The sequence below is a fragment of the Ctenopharyngodon idella genome, chromosome 3, assembly GCF_019924925.1.
Source record: "Ctenopharyngodon idella isolate HZGC_01 chromosome 3, HZGC01, whole genome shotgun sequence".
NCBI classification, from domain to species: domain Eukaryota; kingdom Metazoa; phylum Chordata; class Actinopteri; order Cypriniformes; family Xenocyprididae; genus Ctenopharyngodon; species Ctenopharyngodon idella.
In genome coordinates, this window is record NC_067222.1 from 13,697,892 (window position 1) to 13,714,729 (window position 16,838).

General features: G+C 40.4%; 2 protein-coding genes across 2 annotated transcripts in view; both read right to left on the minus strand.

Moving 5' to 3' along the window:
* Positions 1-16,838, minus strand: part of LOC127509874 (uncharacterized) — a 196,512-nt gene that overhangs the window by 100,775 nt on the left and 78,899 nt on the right. The window lies entirely within an intron of this gene.
* The window catches only part of LOC127509873 (uncharacterized), a 90,642-nt gene that overhangs the window by 1,917 nt on the left and 71,887 nt on the right, over positions 1-16,838 (minus strand). Inside the window, exons 13-19 of the mRNA XM_051889077.1 lie at positions 13,537-13,620; positions 13,156-13,254; positions 12,932-13,012; positions 11,913-12,008; positions 11,559-11,657; positions 3,193-3,221; positions 2,123-2,179 (exon numbers count right to left, since the gene is read on the minus strand). Coding sequence (XP_051745037.1) covers positions 2,123-2,179; positions 3,193-3,221; positions 11,559-11,657; positions 11,913-12,008; positions 12,932-13,012; positions 13,156-13,254; positions 13,537-13,620 — 545 coding nt within the window. The remainder of the gene's footprint in view (positions 1-2,122; positions 2,180-3,192; positions 3,222-11,558; positions 11,658-11,912; positions 12,009-12,931; positions 13,013-13,155; positions 13,255-13,536; positions 13,621-16,838) is intronic.

The window sequence follows — 16,838 nt, forward strand, 5'->3', positions numbered from 1 at the left end:
CCCCCTTAAATTTTTCACTCTTTGTTGCAGCCATTTGCTAAAATCATTTAAGTTCATTTTTTTTCCTCATTAATGTACACACAGCACCCCATATTGACAGAACAACACAGAATTGTTGACATTTTTGCAGATTTATTAAAAAAGAAAAACTGAAATATCACATGGTCCTAAGTATTCAGACCCTTTGCTCAGTATTTAGTAGAAGCACCCTTTTGATCTAATACAGCCATGAGTCTTTTTGGGAAAGATGCAACAAGTTTTTCACACCTGGATTTGGGGATCCTCTGCCATTCCTCCTTGCAGATCCTCTCCAGTTCTGTCAGGTTGGATGGTAAACATTGGTGGACAGCCATTTTTAGGTCTCTCCAGAGATTCTCAATTGGGTTTAAGTCAGGGCTCTGGCTGGGCCATTCAAGAACAGTCACGGAGTTGTTGTGAAGCCACTCCTTCGTTATTTTAGCTGTGTGCTTAGGGTCATTGTCTTGTTGGAAGGTAAACCTTCGGCCCAGTCTGAGGTCCTGAGCACTCTGGAGAAGGTTTTGGTCCAGGATATCCCTGTACTTGGCCGCATTCATCTTTCCCTCGATTGCAACCAGTCGTCCTGTCCCTGCAGCTGAAAAACACCCCCAGAGCATGATGCTGCCACCACCATGCTTCACTGTTGGGACTGTATTGGACAGGTGATGAGCAGTGCCTGGTTTTCTCCACACATACCGCTTAGAATTAAGGCCAAAAAATTCTATCTTGGTCTCATCAGACCAGAGAATCTTATTTCTCACCATCTTGGAGTCCTCCATGCGGGATTTCATGTGTCCTGCACTGAGGAGAGGCTTCCGTCGGGCCACTCTGCCATAAAGCCCCGACTGGTGGAGGGCTGCAGTGATGGTTGACTTTCTATAACTTTCTCCCATCTCCCGACTGCATCTCTGGAGCTCAGCCACAGTGATCTTTGGGTTCTTCTTTACCTCTCTCACCAAGGCTCTTCTCCCCCGATAGCTCAGTTTGGCCGGACGGCCAGCTCTAGGAAGGGTTCTGGTCGTCCCAAACGTCTTCCATTTAAGGATTATGGAGGCCATTGTGCTCTTAGGAACCTTAAGTGCAGCAGAAATTTTTTTGTAACCTTGGCCAGATCTGTGCCTTGCCACAATTCTGTCTCTGAGCTCTTCAGGCAGTTCCTTTGACCTCATGATTCTCATTTGCTCTGACATGCACTGTGAGCTGTAAGGTCTTATATAGACAGGTGTGTGGCTTTCCTAATCAAGTCCAATCAGTATAATCAAACACAGCTGGACTCAAATGAAGGTGTAGAACCATCTCAAGGATGATCAGAAGAAATGGACAGCACCTGAGTTAAATATATGTCACAGCAAAGGGTCTGAATACTTAGGACCATGTGATATTTCAGTTTTTCTTTTTTTAATAAATCTGCAAAAATGTCAACAATTCTGTGTTTTTCTGTCAATATGGGGTGCTGTGTGTACATTAATGAGGAAAAAAAATGAACTTAAATGATTTTAGCAAATGGCTGCAATATAACAAAGAGTGAAAAATTTAAGGGGGACTGAATACTTTCCGTACCCACTGTATATTAGTAAATGGACCTGAACTTCCATAAACCCGTAGAGAACTGATCTGGGACACTGTCCAGCAGAGTTTAGCTCCAATACACTCAAACACACCTAACTGGAAGTTTCTAGTATGCTTAATTAGATATGTTGATTAGATATTAGATATTGATTAGCTGTTCAGGAGTGTTTAATTGGGGTTGGAGCTGAACTCTGCAGGATGGTGGCCCTCTAGGACCGAGTTTGGACACCTCTGGTCTATGCATTTCTGATAATTCCAGGTTGCTATGGTAACGCAGGTTGTTTACACATTAAACTCGTGGCCATGAGAAATAGATATTGTTCCCTCAACATAGGATCTCGGGGCCACGACTTATTATCACTTTCCCATGAATTAATATCTTGTGACCACAACAAAACTAAGTGAACCGAACATGTCTGTAATTATCTGAAGTGGTTTGTGTCAAATGAAGGAAAGTGCTGATGTTCTCCAGGAGCAGGATTGAGAAACACGACATCTCTGGAGAAGTGAAATCATCTATAATTCTGACACTAACCTGAGATTCCTGATTCTGTGATCCAGCGGCTGCAGTTCGACGAGACTTTATTGCCTTCTGTGTTCACGACAAGACAGATCATTTACACACAGATCTTCACTGAATGTGTTTCTGACACTTATTTAAAGGTGCAGTCAGTAATTCTGTCCACGTTTAAAGGGAAGAATAGCATATTTGACAAATCCAGTTTAAATGATGTAGAGTCAGGAAGAAACTGTTTTATTCCACATAAGGTGTTTTCTCTCTTGGCTCATGGTGGCCATACTGAGATCACATGACCAGCTGAACGTAAAGCAGACACACAGCCTTTTGTTTTGTGCAAATGTAAGTTGTAATATTGTGTTTATTTTGTGCAGGTCTATCTATATCTGATTTCTCTCATATGGGATGCATTTGGTTAAGAATTAACGCGTGCCGTGATCAGCTTCAGCGCGCGCAGCTCAAACAGCAATGCACAACTAATAATGACTATGATTGGGACCATTAATGAGAACACTATTTTAATAAATCATTGTGAATTCATTGGGTTTAATTGCCTTTTTTAAGCACGTTGTTCCAGGAAGAGTGCGTTCACAACAGGAGTACACATTCTGACAAGCACGCATCTGAGGCGGCGTTGTTGACACGTTGTATTAGTCGTTATATTTGATTATTAAATAAGTATTTTAATAACTGATCAATCACATCAACTCATTTTACAATCCTACTAGCCTTTTATTTAGATTAAAACCCTTCTCATTCATTTGGTGAGGAACACGGTGTTTTGAGCAGCATTTGCACCCCGTCATGCTGTTGACTATATGCCACTGCAGTGTAACATACTGCGGTATTAAGGCTAACGATTAATCGATTAATTGATCGTTAATTTAAACGATGATCGATCATGGGAATTTGTGTATATCCCTAATATAAATACATATTTTTACAGTGATGCTGTGTCACACTCATGTGTGTCTGTATGAAGACTTCAGTCAGAGAAACATGAACATAAATCACTGAGTGCACATTAATATCAAGTGATACTGCAGGTGAATTAATAAAATCTGATTTACATTAAATATGACACTAACCTGACATGACTCCAGACATGGTTTGATCCCTGTGAGTTCAGAGACAGAGGAGGAAAAGAGATTTACAGGATTATTCAGATTCAAAACACATCTGACTGGATAATAGATGAGTCCTGGGGCCCGTTTCAATAAGGAGCTTCAACCAACTCTGAGTTAAAACTTGAACTCTGAGTTTAATTCTTATCACTGGGGGGGGATTAAATAAATAAAAATAATAATAATTTAAGAGCATTTTTTTATTTTGCAAATTACCTGCTAATGGAGTTGGGAAAATAAGGAAGCAGCTATTTACACTAAGTGGAAATAGCTGTAGATGCTAAAAAATAGAAAATAGTGATATATTCTATTTACCATGTGAAAGTAGCAGTTCTTTGCAATAAGTAAATAGTAATTAGATGCTATTTATACTTTATACTGGCAGATACATACTATTTGCACCTCAGTATTGTTGTACATTAAGTGTAAATGATTCTGTTTATTAAAATTATAAATACTTTTATCATTATTAAACACTCGTTAGGCACTTTTCTTCCACTTTTAGAACATTTTCTTCATTTTTATTGAAAATAAATGTTGATATGATAGAAAACAAGACTAAATATCTTATATAATTTTCTTATATAGAAAGTCCATCTACATTTAAGAATTTTTACATATTTGTACTTGAAATAAGAAAAGAAAATACTCTGTAAGAAAAGCATTTTTGCAGCGTGAATGAATGAAAGAAGTATTTAAACATCGCCCGAGGGGGAGGAGACTGAAAGAAACGTCTCGGGTTACTTGTGTAACCCTGGTTCCCTGAATAGGGAATGAGACGCTACGTCATATGACGTTATGGGAACCTTCTGCGTGATTGCGTCGTGAAGCACTCTTGTATCTAACCAATGATGAGACGAGACGTCAGAGGCGGGTGACGTCACGGACCAGGAAACTATAAAGCATACCCAGAACAAAGAACGCTAGCTTCTGGATTATGGCTGAAGCAAGACGCTCACAGGTATGCCAGGGATACGGCAACGCGACGTAGCGTCTCGTTCCCTATTCAGGGAACCAGGGTTACACAAGTAACCCGAGACGTTCCCTTTCATGGGAACTGTCGACGCTACGTCATATGACGTTATGGGAACACTGTCCCAACTACGCCGTAGAACCAAGTACCTGTCTGTTATCTTGTAGACAGAACTGACGACCCCGGAGTGGAGCCTATATCCAGGTTATAAAACCTAATAAATGTGTGCTGGGATGACCATCCAGCTGAATCACATGTGTCATTAATGGATACTCCTGACATTAAGGCCTTTGAGGCCGCCATACCCCTAGTAGAGTGGACACGGACAGCTAATGGAGATGGCTGTCTGGCCGCCTCATAAGCAAGTGAGATAGCCTCGACCACCCACTTGCTCATTCTCTGCTTAGATGCTGGGCCTCCTTTCTTAGGAGACCCGTAACACACAAACAATTGATCTTTTTTACGCCACAGGGCAGCTCTGTGGACATATGCATCTAAAGCCCTCACTGGGCAGAGCAGATTGAGTTTCTCCTGATCCGAAGTCTCGAAGGGAGGAGGATAGAAGGCCTGGAGCACAATAGGACCTGGGACATTGGTGGGGACCTTCGGCACATAGCCAGGTCTAGCATGAAGGAATGCCTTCACCATTCCTGGGGCAAATTCCAGGTAAGATGGAGCAACTGAAAGTGCTTGTAAGTCTCCTATCCTTTTCAGGGAAGTGATAGCAAGTAAGAAGATAGTTTTTAGAGTGAGGAACTTTTCTGGAACCTCCTCTAATGGTTCGAAGGGAGCCTCGGCTAACCCTTGCAATACCACGGCCAAGTCTCAGGCCGGAACCCTTGTGCGCACTGGAGGCCTCAACCTCAGTGTACCACGGAGGAAGCGTGTGACGAGGGGGTCTCGTCCTACCGAGGAATCCCCCTCAAGAGGAGCATGATAGGCCGAGATAGCCGCAACATAGACCTTTAAGGTTGAAGGAGATAGGCCCTCCGAGAATTTTTCTTGGAGGAATCTTAGCACGAAGCTTATAGAAGAGTGGACAGGGTCCATATTATTTCGTCTACACCAAGTAGAAAATAAATTCCATTTATAGGAATACAAGGGTGAGGAGTTTCTCTGAAACTTCCTCTAGTGGTTCGAAGGGAGCCTCAGCTAACCCTTCTAATACCACGGCCAAGTCCCAGGCCGGAGTCCTTGTACGTACTGAAGGCCTCAGCCTCAGAGTACCACGGAGGAAGCGTATAAAAAAAGGGGGGTCTCGACCTACCGAGGAATCCCCCAGAGGAGCATGGCCGAAATGGTCGCAACATAAACCTTCAAGGTTAAAGGAGATAAAAACATCCGAGAACTTGTCTTGGAGAAATTGAAGCACAAGGCTAATAGAAGAGTGGACAGGGTCCACATTGCTTTGTCTACACCAAGTAGAGAACAGTTTTCATATATATACGCATTCAACTTCCTCGTGGAGGGAGCTCTGGAGTGGAGTATGGTCTCCACAACCTCAGTTGGGAGACCAGCATCTATGAGCCTGGCCCCCTCAGAGGCCAGGCCCACAGTCTCCGTAGTTCTGGGCATGGATGAATTATCATGCCGCCCGCTTGAGACAGGAGGTCCTGCCTGAGAGGAAGCTCCATCAGGGAGCCATCTAGAAGTGACAGTAGGTCTGAGAACCATATTTTGGTTGGCCAGTACGGGGCTATCAATATTAGACTGACCCCTTCCTGGCGTACTTTCTCCAGAACTCCCGGGAGCAGAGCGAACGGGGAAATGCATACAGACGCAGCCTCGGCCACGTCTATACCATGGCATCCAGACCCAGTGGTGCTGGATGAGATAGGGAGAACCACAGTGGACACTGGGTTGATTCCCCTGAAGCAAATAGGTCGACTTCCGCTCAGGGTGGAGTCTCCATTCCCCGGGCCTCGGCCCCTGCCTCGACAGGGCGTCTGCGTTTGTCCCACGTTTGATGCCCTGGGATGTAAGCTGCTCTCAGTGAGAGGAGCTTCCCATGGGCCCACAGGAGGATCCAACGGGCCAATTGCATAGTTGGCGAGACCGCAGACCCCCCTGATGGTTGATATGAGACCACCAACATGTTGTCCGTGCGGACCAACATGTGATGGGCCCTCAGGTCTGAGAGGAAGTATTTTACTGCAAGAAATACCACCATCATTTCCAGCCGATTTATGTGCCAGGAACTCTGATGGTCCTCCCAGAGACCCTGAGCTGAGCGACCACTCATGATCGCCCCCCAGCCCGTAAGGGAAGCATCCGTCTTAAGCATTACGCAACGACAAGGAACCACCAACACAGGTACTTGGGACAGGAACCAAGGCTTTTTCCACACGACCAGAGCACGAAGGCATCGCTGCGTGACTTTGATCATGCAAAAAGGATTTCCCCTCGGAGAAAACCCCTTGGTCCTGAGCCACCACTGCAAGGGTCTCATGTGCAGCAGGCCAAAAGGTATCCCGTTGGACACAGCTGCCATGAGACCCAACAGTCTTTGAAACTGTTTAACAGTGAGTGACTGGCCTAGTTTCACCCCATTCACGGCATTAAGAATGGAACTCACACGAGCAGGAGACAGATGTGCCTGCATCGTGGTGGAGTCCCAAACTACCCCTAAGTAGTTGGTAATTTGAGCCGGAACCAGCACACTTTTCTTGGCACTGAGCCTCAGCACAAGCCTCTTCATGTGTGACAGAACAACATCTCGATGTTGAACTGCCAGATGTTCTGTTTGAGCTATAATCAACCAGTCGTCGATATAGTTCAGTACGCGGATGCCCTGGAGTCTCAGTGGAGCCAGAGCTGCATCCATGCACTTCGTAAATGTGCGGGGTGATAAGGCCGAAGGGAAGAACCCTGTACAGGTAAGCTTTGCCCCCGAAAGCAAACCTGAGGAACTTCCTGTGTTGAGGATGGATGGATACATGAATGTAAGCATCTTTCAGGTCTATCGCAACAAACCAGTCCTCGGACCTGATCTGTGGGATAACCCTCCATCCTTCTTTGGAACAATGAGGCACTGGTTGTAAAACCCTGACAGCTTGCTGGGAGGAGAACCCCTTCTATAGCTCCTTTTTGCAAGAGCGTCATAACCTCCTGTTCTATTACCAGAGGCTGCTCGGGGGCCACCACTGTGGGAAGGACCCCAATAAACTGGGGCGGGCGAGATCCGAATTTGTAACCCTTTTCTATTGTGAGCAGCACCCATTTTGAAATATTTGGGAGAAGTTTCCATTCTGCCAGAAAATTTACTAAGGGAACCAGTCTCTCAAGACTGGCCTCTGGTGTTTTTTTTTTGAGCACTTAACTCGGCGCCCTGAAACGGCGAACCGGCAAGGAACAGCCGAATCAAGTGATGACCGGCCCTCCTCGGAGGGTCAGTGGAGACCGCTGCGCCCTGAAGCACACTGGGTGGCAGGGTTAGCAGAACGGCCCCCTGAGGGCGCCAAAGAGGGATGGGTACCAAGTATTTTAATACCCGACCCTCTCTGGAGGGGGCTGCCCTCCAATGTCCCTTGCCACTGGCATCAGGACCTCTTTGAAGCCTACTTGGTGATAATTACAGTCCGCAGATCTGTGTTACCCCACAAAGACTTCAGCTGTGTCGCCTGTCCCTGTCCCCAAGCTTTCTGCGGGGGAGCACGGGTGGCGACACTTTCTTTGGATGAACGGTCAGACCAGTGCCCTGAAACGGCGAGCCAGCAGGGAACATCTGAACTGACCGCTCTACAACCCTCCTCTTTCTTGGAGGAACACTGGAAACCACTGCGCCCTGAAGCACACGAGGTGGCAGGGTTGGCAGAACGGTCTCCTTTATATTCTTTTAAATTCTTCAGAATTTAATGTATTTCAATGTATTCAATATTTCATTTAATCCTCAAATTAAATGCAGCCAGATTTTTTTTTTTTTTTTTGAACAGGCTGAATATATTTAAAATACAAAAAAAGAATTATAGCTCGTAATAATTCGCAAGGTATTTTAGGGAAAGAGAGAAAGGGATACTCCCGTCTACTCAGTTCCCTCCAAATATAAATACATACAGGTGCTGGTCATATAATTAGAATATCATGAAAAAGTTCTTTTTTTTATTGTAATTTATTTAAAAAAATGAAACTTTCATATATTCTAGATTCCCTACATGTAAAGTAAAACATTTCAAAAGTTTTTTTTTTTTAATTTGTTGATTAGAGCGTACAGCTAATGAAAGTCCAAAATCCAGTATCTCAAAATATTAGAATATTTACATTTGAGTTTCATTAAATGACCATCCCTACAGTATAAATTCCGGGTATCTCTTGTTCTTTGAAACCACACTAATGGGGAAGACTGCTGAATTGGCAATGGTCCAGGAGACAATCATTGACACCCTCCACAAAGAGAGTAAGTCACAGAAGGTCATTATTGAATGGGGTGGCTGTTTACAGAGTGAAATATCAAAGCATATTAAATGCAAAGTTGACTGGAAGGAAGAAATTGGGTAGGCAAAGGTGCACAAGCAACAGGGATGACCGCAAGCTTGAGAATACTGTCAAGTAAAGCCGATTCAAACACTTGGGAGAGCTTCACGATGAGTAGAATGAAGCCGGAGTCAGCGCATCAAGAGTCACCACACTCAGACATCTTCAGGAAAAGGACTACCAAGCCACTTCTGAAACAGAAACAATGTCAGAAGCATCTTACCTGGGCTAAGGAGAAAAAGAACTGGACAGTGAACAGTGGTCGAAAGTCCTCTTTTCAGATAAAAGTAAATTTTGCATTTCATGTTGAAATCATGGTCCCCGAGTCTGAAGGAAGACTGGAGAGGCACAGAATCCAAGCTGCTTGAAGTCTAGTGTGAAGTTTCTGAAGTCAGTAATGATTTGGGGGGGCCGTGATGTCTGCTGGTGTTGGTCCATTGTGTTTTATCAAGTGCAAAGTCAATGCAGCCATCTTCCAGGAGATTTTGGAGCACTTTATGCTTCCATCTGCTGACAAGCTTTATGGAGATGCTGATTTCCTTTTCCAGCAGGACTTTAGCACCTGCCCACAGTGCAAAAACCACTTCCAAGTGGTTTGCTGACCATGATATTACTGTGCTTTATTGGCCAGCCAACATGCCTGACCTGAATCTATGGGATATTTTCAAGAGAAAGATGAGAAACAGTCGATCCAACAATATACAGATGATCTGAAGGCTCAATAGTGCCTCAGCAGTGCCACAGGCTGATCACTTCCATGCCACACTTCACTGATGCTGTAATTTGTGCTAGGAGCAAGTCATTTGCTGTAATATGTGCTGCCGACCAAGTATTGAGTGCACAAATGAACATACTTTAAAGAACTTGAACTTTTCTGTTTAGCAAATCCATTTTTTGATTGATCTTAGGAAATATTCTAATATTTTGAGATACTGGATTTTGGACTTTCATTAGCTGTACGCTCTAATCATCAAAATTTAAAAAAAAAAAAACTTTTGAAATGTTTTACTTTACATGTAGGGAATCTAGAATATATGAAAGTTTCATTTTTAAAAATAATTTACAATAAAAAAATGAACTTTTTCATGATATTCTAATTATATGACCAGCACCTGTATATATATAAAATTACGGACACGTGATCTATGCGCAGCCTCGGCAAACGCGAGACCCGAGCCGTATATTCTCTCTTGCAGACTTAATCTACGCGCTGCCTCGGCAACGCGAGATCCGAGCTATATATTCTTTAACGAAAACTCAATCCACGCGCTGCCTCGGCAAGCACGAGATCCGAGCCTTGCGTTAGACTTTTATTCCCTCGAGAATAAAGCCAACAGGAGTGGAGCTAAACACTCCCGCTAGTGCATGCTTCTCTTCGGGACATTTTTATGAATGAACACTGCTCACTGTCAGTTGTGAGCTGACGTGCATGCTCCACTCCCAGCAAACAACACATAAACCGCGTGTATCTCCACTCGCTTTATAGTGTAGCACAGGGGGAAACGCGATTCAAACTGCTGTTCACTATTGATTTGTTATAAACGTGTGATTTTGAAACACGATATGTGTATGAGGTGGCGAGTCCTCAGATCGATATCACAATATCCACCTCCTCAGAGCTGGACATGTGAAATACCGGTGCCTCAATCCGGGGGAAGAAACCGCAGAGCGTGCTTCCACCTGGGAGATGGCACTGAACCTGGCAGGTAAGGGCAGAGAAAGGGCGGCGCCCGTCTCTAATCCCTGTGTCAGATCCAATTGTGAACCCCACGAATGGAGCCTCCGCTCTGCCTCAGCAGAAGCGGGACCCGATCCGCGGGGAACACAGGAACACACTGTTCTGAGAGTGAGTTTTTTCGCCATAATACGTGTCTTTTTTATATATAAATATATGGATTGGTGTGAGATACTCTTGTCCTCAGACGAAGAGATTGTGACTTGTTTATGTAATAAGACAAACAACACCATATAAGACACACGATAACAAAGAGCGCTTGCTGAAGACAACAGAAGCTAGCATTCTTTGTTCTGGGTATGCTTTATAGTTTCCTGGTCCGTGACGTCACCCGCCTCTGACGTCTCGTCTCATCATTGGTTAGATACAAGAGTGCTTCACGACGCAATCACACAGAAGGTTCCCATAACGTCATATGACGTAGCATCGACAGTTCCCATGAAAGGGAACTCTGGGTTTACCGAAGAAAACCTGCTCCTGACCAGGTTAGGTTCACAGAGTAATTTACCATGGTAACTGACTCTGAGTATAAGTTACCTCTCTTTCAGAAACAGGCTTGACTTACCCTGCTTTCTCAGGTTTGACATACCTCCATTACTGAAATGAAAAACCCAGAGTTTCCCTCATTTCAGGGTTAACATACTCAGAGTTTTCACTTCACCTCCTTTCTGAATCGGGCCCCTGCTTTTAACAATGAAAAAAATAAAATAAACCTTCAAATATCCAGTCTAGATACATCTGAATGAATTTAATGTGTTCAGTAAATGTTGAAGATTAAGGGCTTCAGTTTATAATAATTCATTATGAGTCATAATCATTATAAAAGCAGCATAAATATCTTTATGAAATGATGCCCTCAAAGACCACAATAAACAGCAGTGAAACGCTGGCTGTGAATGAGTTATAATGAGTGTTTTTCTGCTGTGAACTGTGAGCAGCTGTCAGTGAATCAGACTGAAGATCACACTTAATAAACACACGTGTGAGATTCAATCATCACAACACAAAACTGATCATTTATTCCCTGAAAAGACAGATGATTGGTCACATATGTGGTCATATTTTAAAATGAAAATCCCTTTTTGAAAGGCATCAAAACAGCTGAAGTGAATGTAATTCATTTAATTGTCTTTAGGTTCAGGTTATACTCACAGGGTTCAAATATCATTAAAACCAACAGAAATAAAGTGAAGATGAATTCAGAGGAAAAGACGATGATCCTCAGATCTCCAACTGCACCTTCACCATTAACTGAGGATGAAAATAAACAACAGGATTTTATTTACAGCATGAACATCTGATTATAAGGCTTATTATTGCTCCGAATTAATATATGTGAATGAAAATGAGAATAATCTGATCAGAGATGAAGCTGATTTCTGCCTCACAGTGAGATTTTACCACTCACTCAGTTCAGATTAACATGCTGTAGTTTATATTATGTATTTACTGTAAAGTTCATGGTTTATATACAGATATATTACTGATGTTGAAGTGATCGCTCACCTGTTTTCAGTATCAGTTCAGTCATCAGAGCAACAGAGTTCAGTAAAACAACACCAACTGATCCAAACACATACACAGGAACAAGACGGAGAAGATCTGGAAGATCAAATAATACAGTTAATATCACCATTAGATCAAATAATCAAAATGATCAAAATCATCCGCAGGCGGTAGATACTTCTCCTATTTAGCACCTAAACTCTGGAACAATCTTCCTATCACGGTTCGGGAAGCAGACACACTCTGTCAGTTTAAATCCAGACTAAAAACACATCTGTTTAAACTTGCATACACATAAACCATTATCTACTTCTGTAATTCAAATCATGTAAATTGTTAGTCTGCATAGATTAGGTCAGCCGGACCCGGGAACACTTCCCATAACACCTGATGTACTCGCTACATCATAAGAAGAATGGCGTCTACGCTAATATTAGTCTCTCTCCGTTTATCCCGAGGTTTGCCGCAGCCTGCCAGATCCAGGCCGTATCCAGATGAGATGAAGGACCTGCATCTAGACATGATGATAACGCAGCCCTGACGTTTCAACTGAACTATCCCCTGCGAAGACCCATTTCCCTTTCCTTTCCTAACTAACAATTTTTACAACGGAAGTGATTCAATCAAAAACCAACTTTAGCTTGATAAATTTATCCTGGAGCTGCTGTGAAGCCAAAACAATCTCTGTCCATTAATTGTCCTATTATCACTGTGAATCTGCTTTGAAACAATCTGGATTGTGAAAAGCGCTCTATAAATGAAGATGACTGAAATAATGCAGTTAACATGAACAACATTACATGTAACATGAAGCTCTAATGTACATAACTGACAAGAAAAATAAACAGTTTTTCACTGTATATGAACTTACAGTTAACAGGTTTTAACTGTATAATTTCACAGTCTTTATGATAATTTTACAGTGTAGAGACTCAATCTCTCTTCAGAAGAGAAGAACAGAAGTGAAGAGAATAAACTAGAGCTGATAGCAGAAGATGATCAGATGATTAATACTGTACCATATTCAAATGACCATGTGAAGTTCATCACTGCCCAGAGTAACTGAAGAAACGCAATCATACAGGCCCATCCCACACGATCTGAACATGAACAAACACATCATCATCATCATGGTAACAGTTTCTGTAAAGTGTTCATTAACTGACAGACAGACATTTAACTTTAGTACAATTTAGCTTAAGATATACTAGAAAGATGCTTCAGATATATAATTTTATATTACCCTTTTCATTTTCCAGAGTGATGATGTAGAAATAGACCAGTACAGCATTGACCAATAACATGACAGTTAAATACACTGATCTCCTGACCGAAGGTGAACCTGAAAAACAGCTTTAATAATATTAGTTTAAAAAAGAAGTGCTTATCTGTGTCTGACACTGACTGAATAAAATCAAGACCATAAATATAAAACATCTCACAAATGTTCAAAACATCTGAACACAGATTATATTGTCTGAAATCACTGGAAGTATTTCTACTCACTCAAAATCTGTAAAGATCAAACATTCATAACGACACGAGCAAAATATTGATCTCATATGATGTCATGAGTTATGTGTGTTTATATCAGGGATCAGATCATAATTCATCAATCACTTACAGCCCATTTGTTCTCCACATGTAAAATCCCAATTGTATCTTGTCACTGTGAGAAACACTGGTAAAACTGCAATAATGATGAATCCTGAAAACAGAAGAGTGATTATATTAATAATGAGATTCACTGACAGACTCATGATTCACTCTCAGTGTGCTAAGCAGTGTGCTGCTTGCCATGAAATTATTATTATACCAATACTATATTATACTATTTAATTTACTATTTTTATTATTGTCTATATTATTCTGCAATTGATATTACATTGTATTTGCGATTATTATTATTATACCAATACTATTATATTATACCACTTGAGATTATCAATCTATTATAGTTATGAATGATGTTATATTATTGTCTATATTCTGTAAATGATACTACATATTCAATTGCTATTATTATAGTATTATTATACTATATACTATTATCAATATATTATTATGATAATATATTATTGTACTTATACTATTATATAATTGTACTATTCATTACTATTTTATTTGCTGTATACTGTTTGTTTATTGACAATATTATATACTTTATTATTGACTATATTATTATATTATATACTTAATAAACTATTTCTTATATATAGTGTATAACAAACTATTTACTATTCTCACTTTCTTATATTTACTATTTTTATTGCACTGTAGTTATACCATGTCATATGTATTACCAGAAAGGATCCATCAGTTATCGTTGTATGTTTTTGGAGTATCTCTTTAAATATCTGTATCATTTTAGTGCTTTAAAAATACAGAAAGCAGCCTGTGTGGTTTGTATTTGACGATTTGTTTCATTTTCTCAATGGTGGTCAATTCTAAGCTCAAGAAAAGCTAAAATTGGGTTAAAGACAGAAAATGCCTTTTCCACAATAAGAAAACTTTATTTCATTTAATGTGAAAATTTACATTTTCACAATTCTTATGCAAGAATAAAACAGCCAAATACATGAGAAGCCTGAGCTTTGACTATTTCTTATTAAAATAAATATTTTATATGTCTAACTATAGAGATTTTAAGTAACTAGAACTTTTTGTACACCACGTACATTATAAACCACTGAAATCGGTTGATAAATGTAAACGTTATTTTAGTTTTTATCCAGAAAAACCGCAGCTCGCCCGTTTACTTGCATTTGTTAACAGCGCAGTCTTGCCCCGCACAATATGGCGGACTCGTTGATGTGTCGCAGCAACAGTCCAAAGAGGCCGATAGGGCGTCTACCCAGCTAGCAGGGAACGTTCTCAGAACTTTGGCTAACATTCCGTAAAAGTTCTTTTAATGTTTTAAAGAAAACATTTGAATGTAATGTTCAAAAAATGTTTTAAGAATGTTTATAATTTCAGAAAATGTTCCAATAATGTTAAGTGTAAACAAACCTAGAACATTTTACCTGCAACATTTTGAGGATGTTTTGAGGATGTTGTTGAGGTAACAGATTATACAATGTTGTCAGTAAAACATTGGCACAATGTTTCAATAAAACAAAGGAAGAACTTTCTCTCAGCCACATTAGGAAAACGCTATAAGAACATTATTGAGGTTTGAGGTGATGAAATGTTTTTATAAAACATTCTTCTAATGTGACTTATTAACAAACATAGAACATTTTATCTGCAACATTTTAAAGATGCTTTGGGAATGTTGTTGATGTAACAGATTATACAATGTTGTCAATAAAACATTGGCACAATGTTTCAAGATAACAAAGGAAGAACATTCTCTTAGCCACATTAGGAAAACATTATATGAACATCGCGTCCCTTAAAATAATTAATCGTTCCGGTTTAACAGTAAAATGATCATAATGACGAATCTCTAGAACGCGCCATAAACCTGCATGGTTTTTTAACAACATGGTGAGCTCAGGTCCGCCCTCTGAGTGCATGAGGCTCTTCAGATCTTGGGTGAATGGGAAAAAAAAGTTATGAATGGGTCTGTCAAGTAACTAATGTTGAAAGGCGAACTGCAGAGAAGCATTCATAGAAGTTTGGCTAACATTCCCTACAAGTTTGTTTAATGTTTTAAAGAAAACCTCTGAATGTAATGTTCAAAGAATGTTTTAAGGATGTTTTGTCATTTAAAATAATGTTTATATAAGGTTAAATACAAACTAAGATATAACATTTTACCAGTAACATTTTGAGGATGTTTTGAGGATGTTGTTGAGGTAACAGATTATATAATGTTCTCAATAAAACATTGGCACAATGTTCCATAATAACAAAGGAAGAACATTCTCACAGCCACATTAGGAAAATGTTATGAGGACATCATTGAGGCCTGAGATCACAGAGTGTTTTTTAAACGTTCTTTGACATGTTAACAAAGCTAGAACTTTTTACCTGCAACATTTTGACGACGTTGTTGAGGATGTTGTCGAGGTAAAAGTGTGTATGATCTTTTATAAAACATTGGCACAATGCTCCATAATAACAAAGGAGGAACAAATCAAAGCAACATCCGTAAAATGTTTTAAGGGATATTATGGAAGACTGAGATGACAAAATGTTTTTAATAAAACATTCCTGTTAAGTGATGTTTAAAAAAAAAAAAAAAAAAAAAAAGTAGAATATTTTGCCTGAAACAGTTTGAGGATGTTTTGGGGATGTTGTTGAACAGGTTGTATAATGATCTTTTATAAGCTAAATAATTGGCACAATGTTCCATAATAAGATAGGAGGAACAAATCAAAGCAACATTCATAAAATGTTTTGAGGATATTATTGCCTGAGATGACAAAATTTCATAATAAGTGTTAACAAAAGCTCACAACATTTTGAGGGTGATTTGGGGATGTTGTTTATGTCAGGGCCGTAACCACCATTGACCACCGTAAAATGGCAGTGAACAGGGTTCACGAGTATGAGCTGAAGAAAGAGTCTCCATCCACATCCATCCATCATAAACGTACTCCACACGGCTCCAGGGGATTAATAAAGGCCTTCTGAAGTGAAGCGATGCGTTTGTGTAAGAAAAAATCCATTTTTAATAAGTTATGAAGTAAAATATCTATCTAACTTACGGAAAAAGTGTAACTGATGCGACGCCAGTTTACACTTTCTTTGTAACTTGAGTACAGAAAGCGGTCTGGCAGAAGCTCGATATTTTACTTCTGTGTTCATCAGAAAGAAGAAAGTCATATACACCTATGATGGCTTGAGGGTGAGCTTGGACTAATTTTCATTTCAAAGTGAACTAATCCTTTAACTCCTTCTAGATCTTTAATGCTACAAGCACCAAACACAGACCTTAAGACTGTTCTGAAGTTTGTTGCTGTCATTTGTAACTGATCA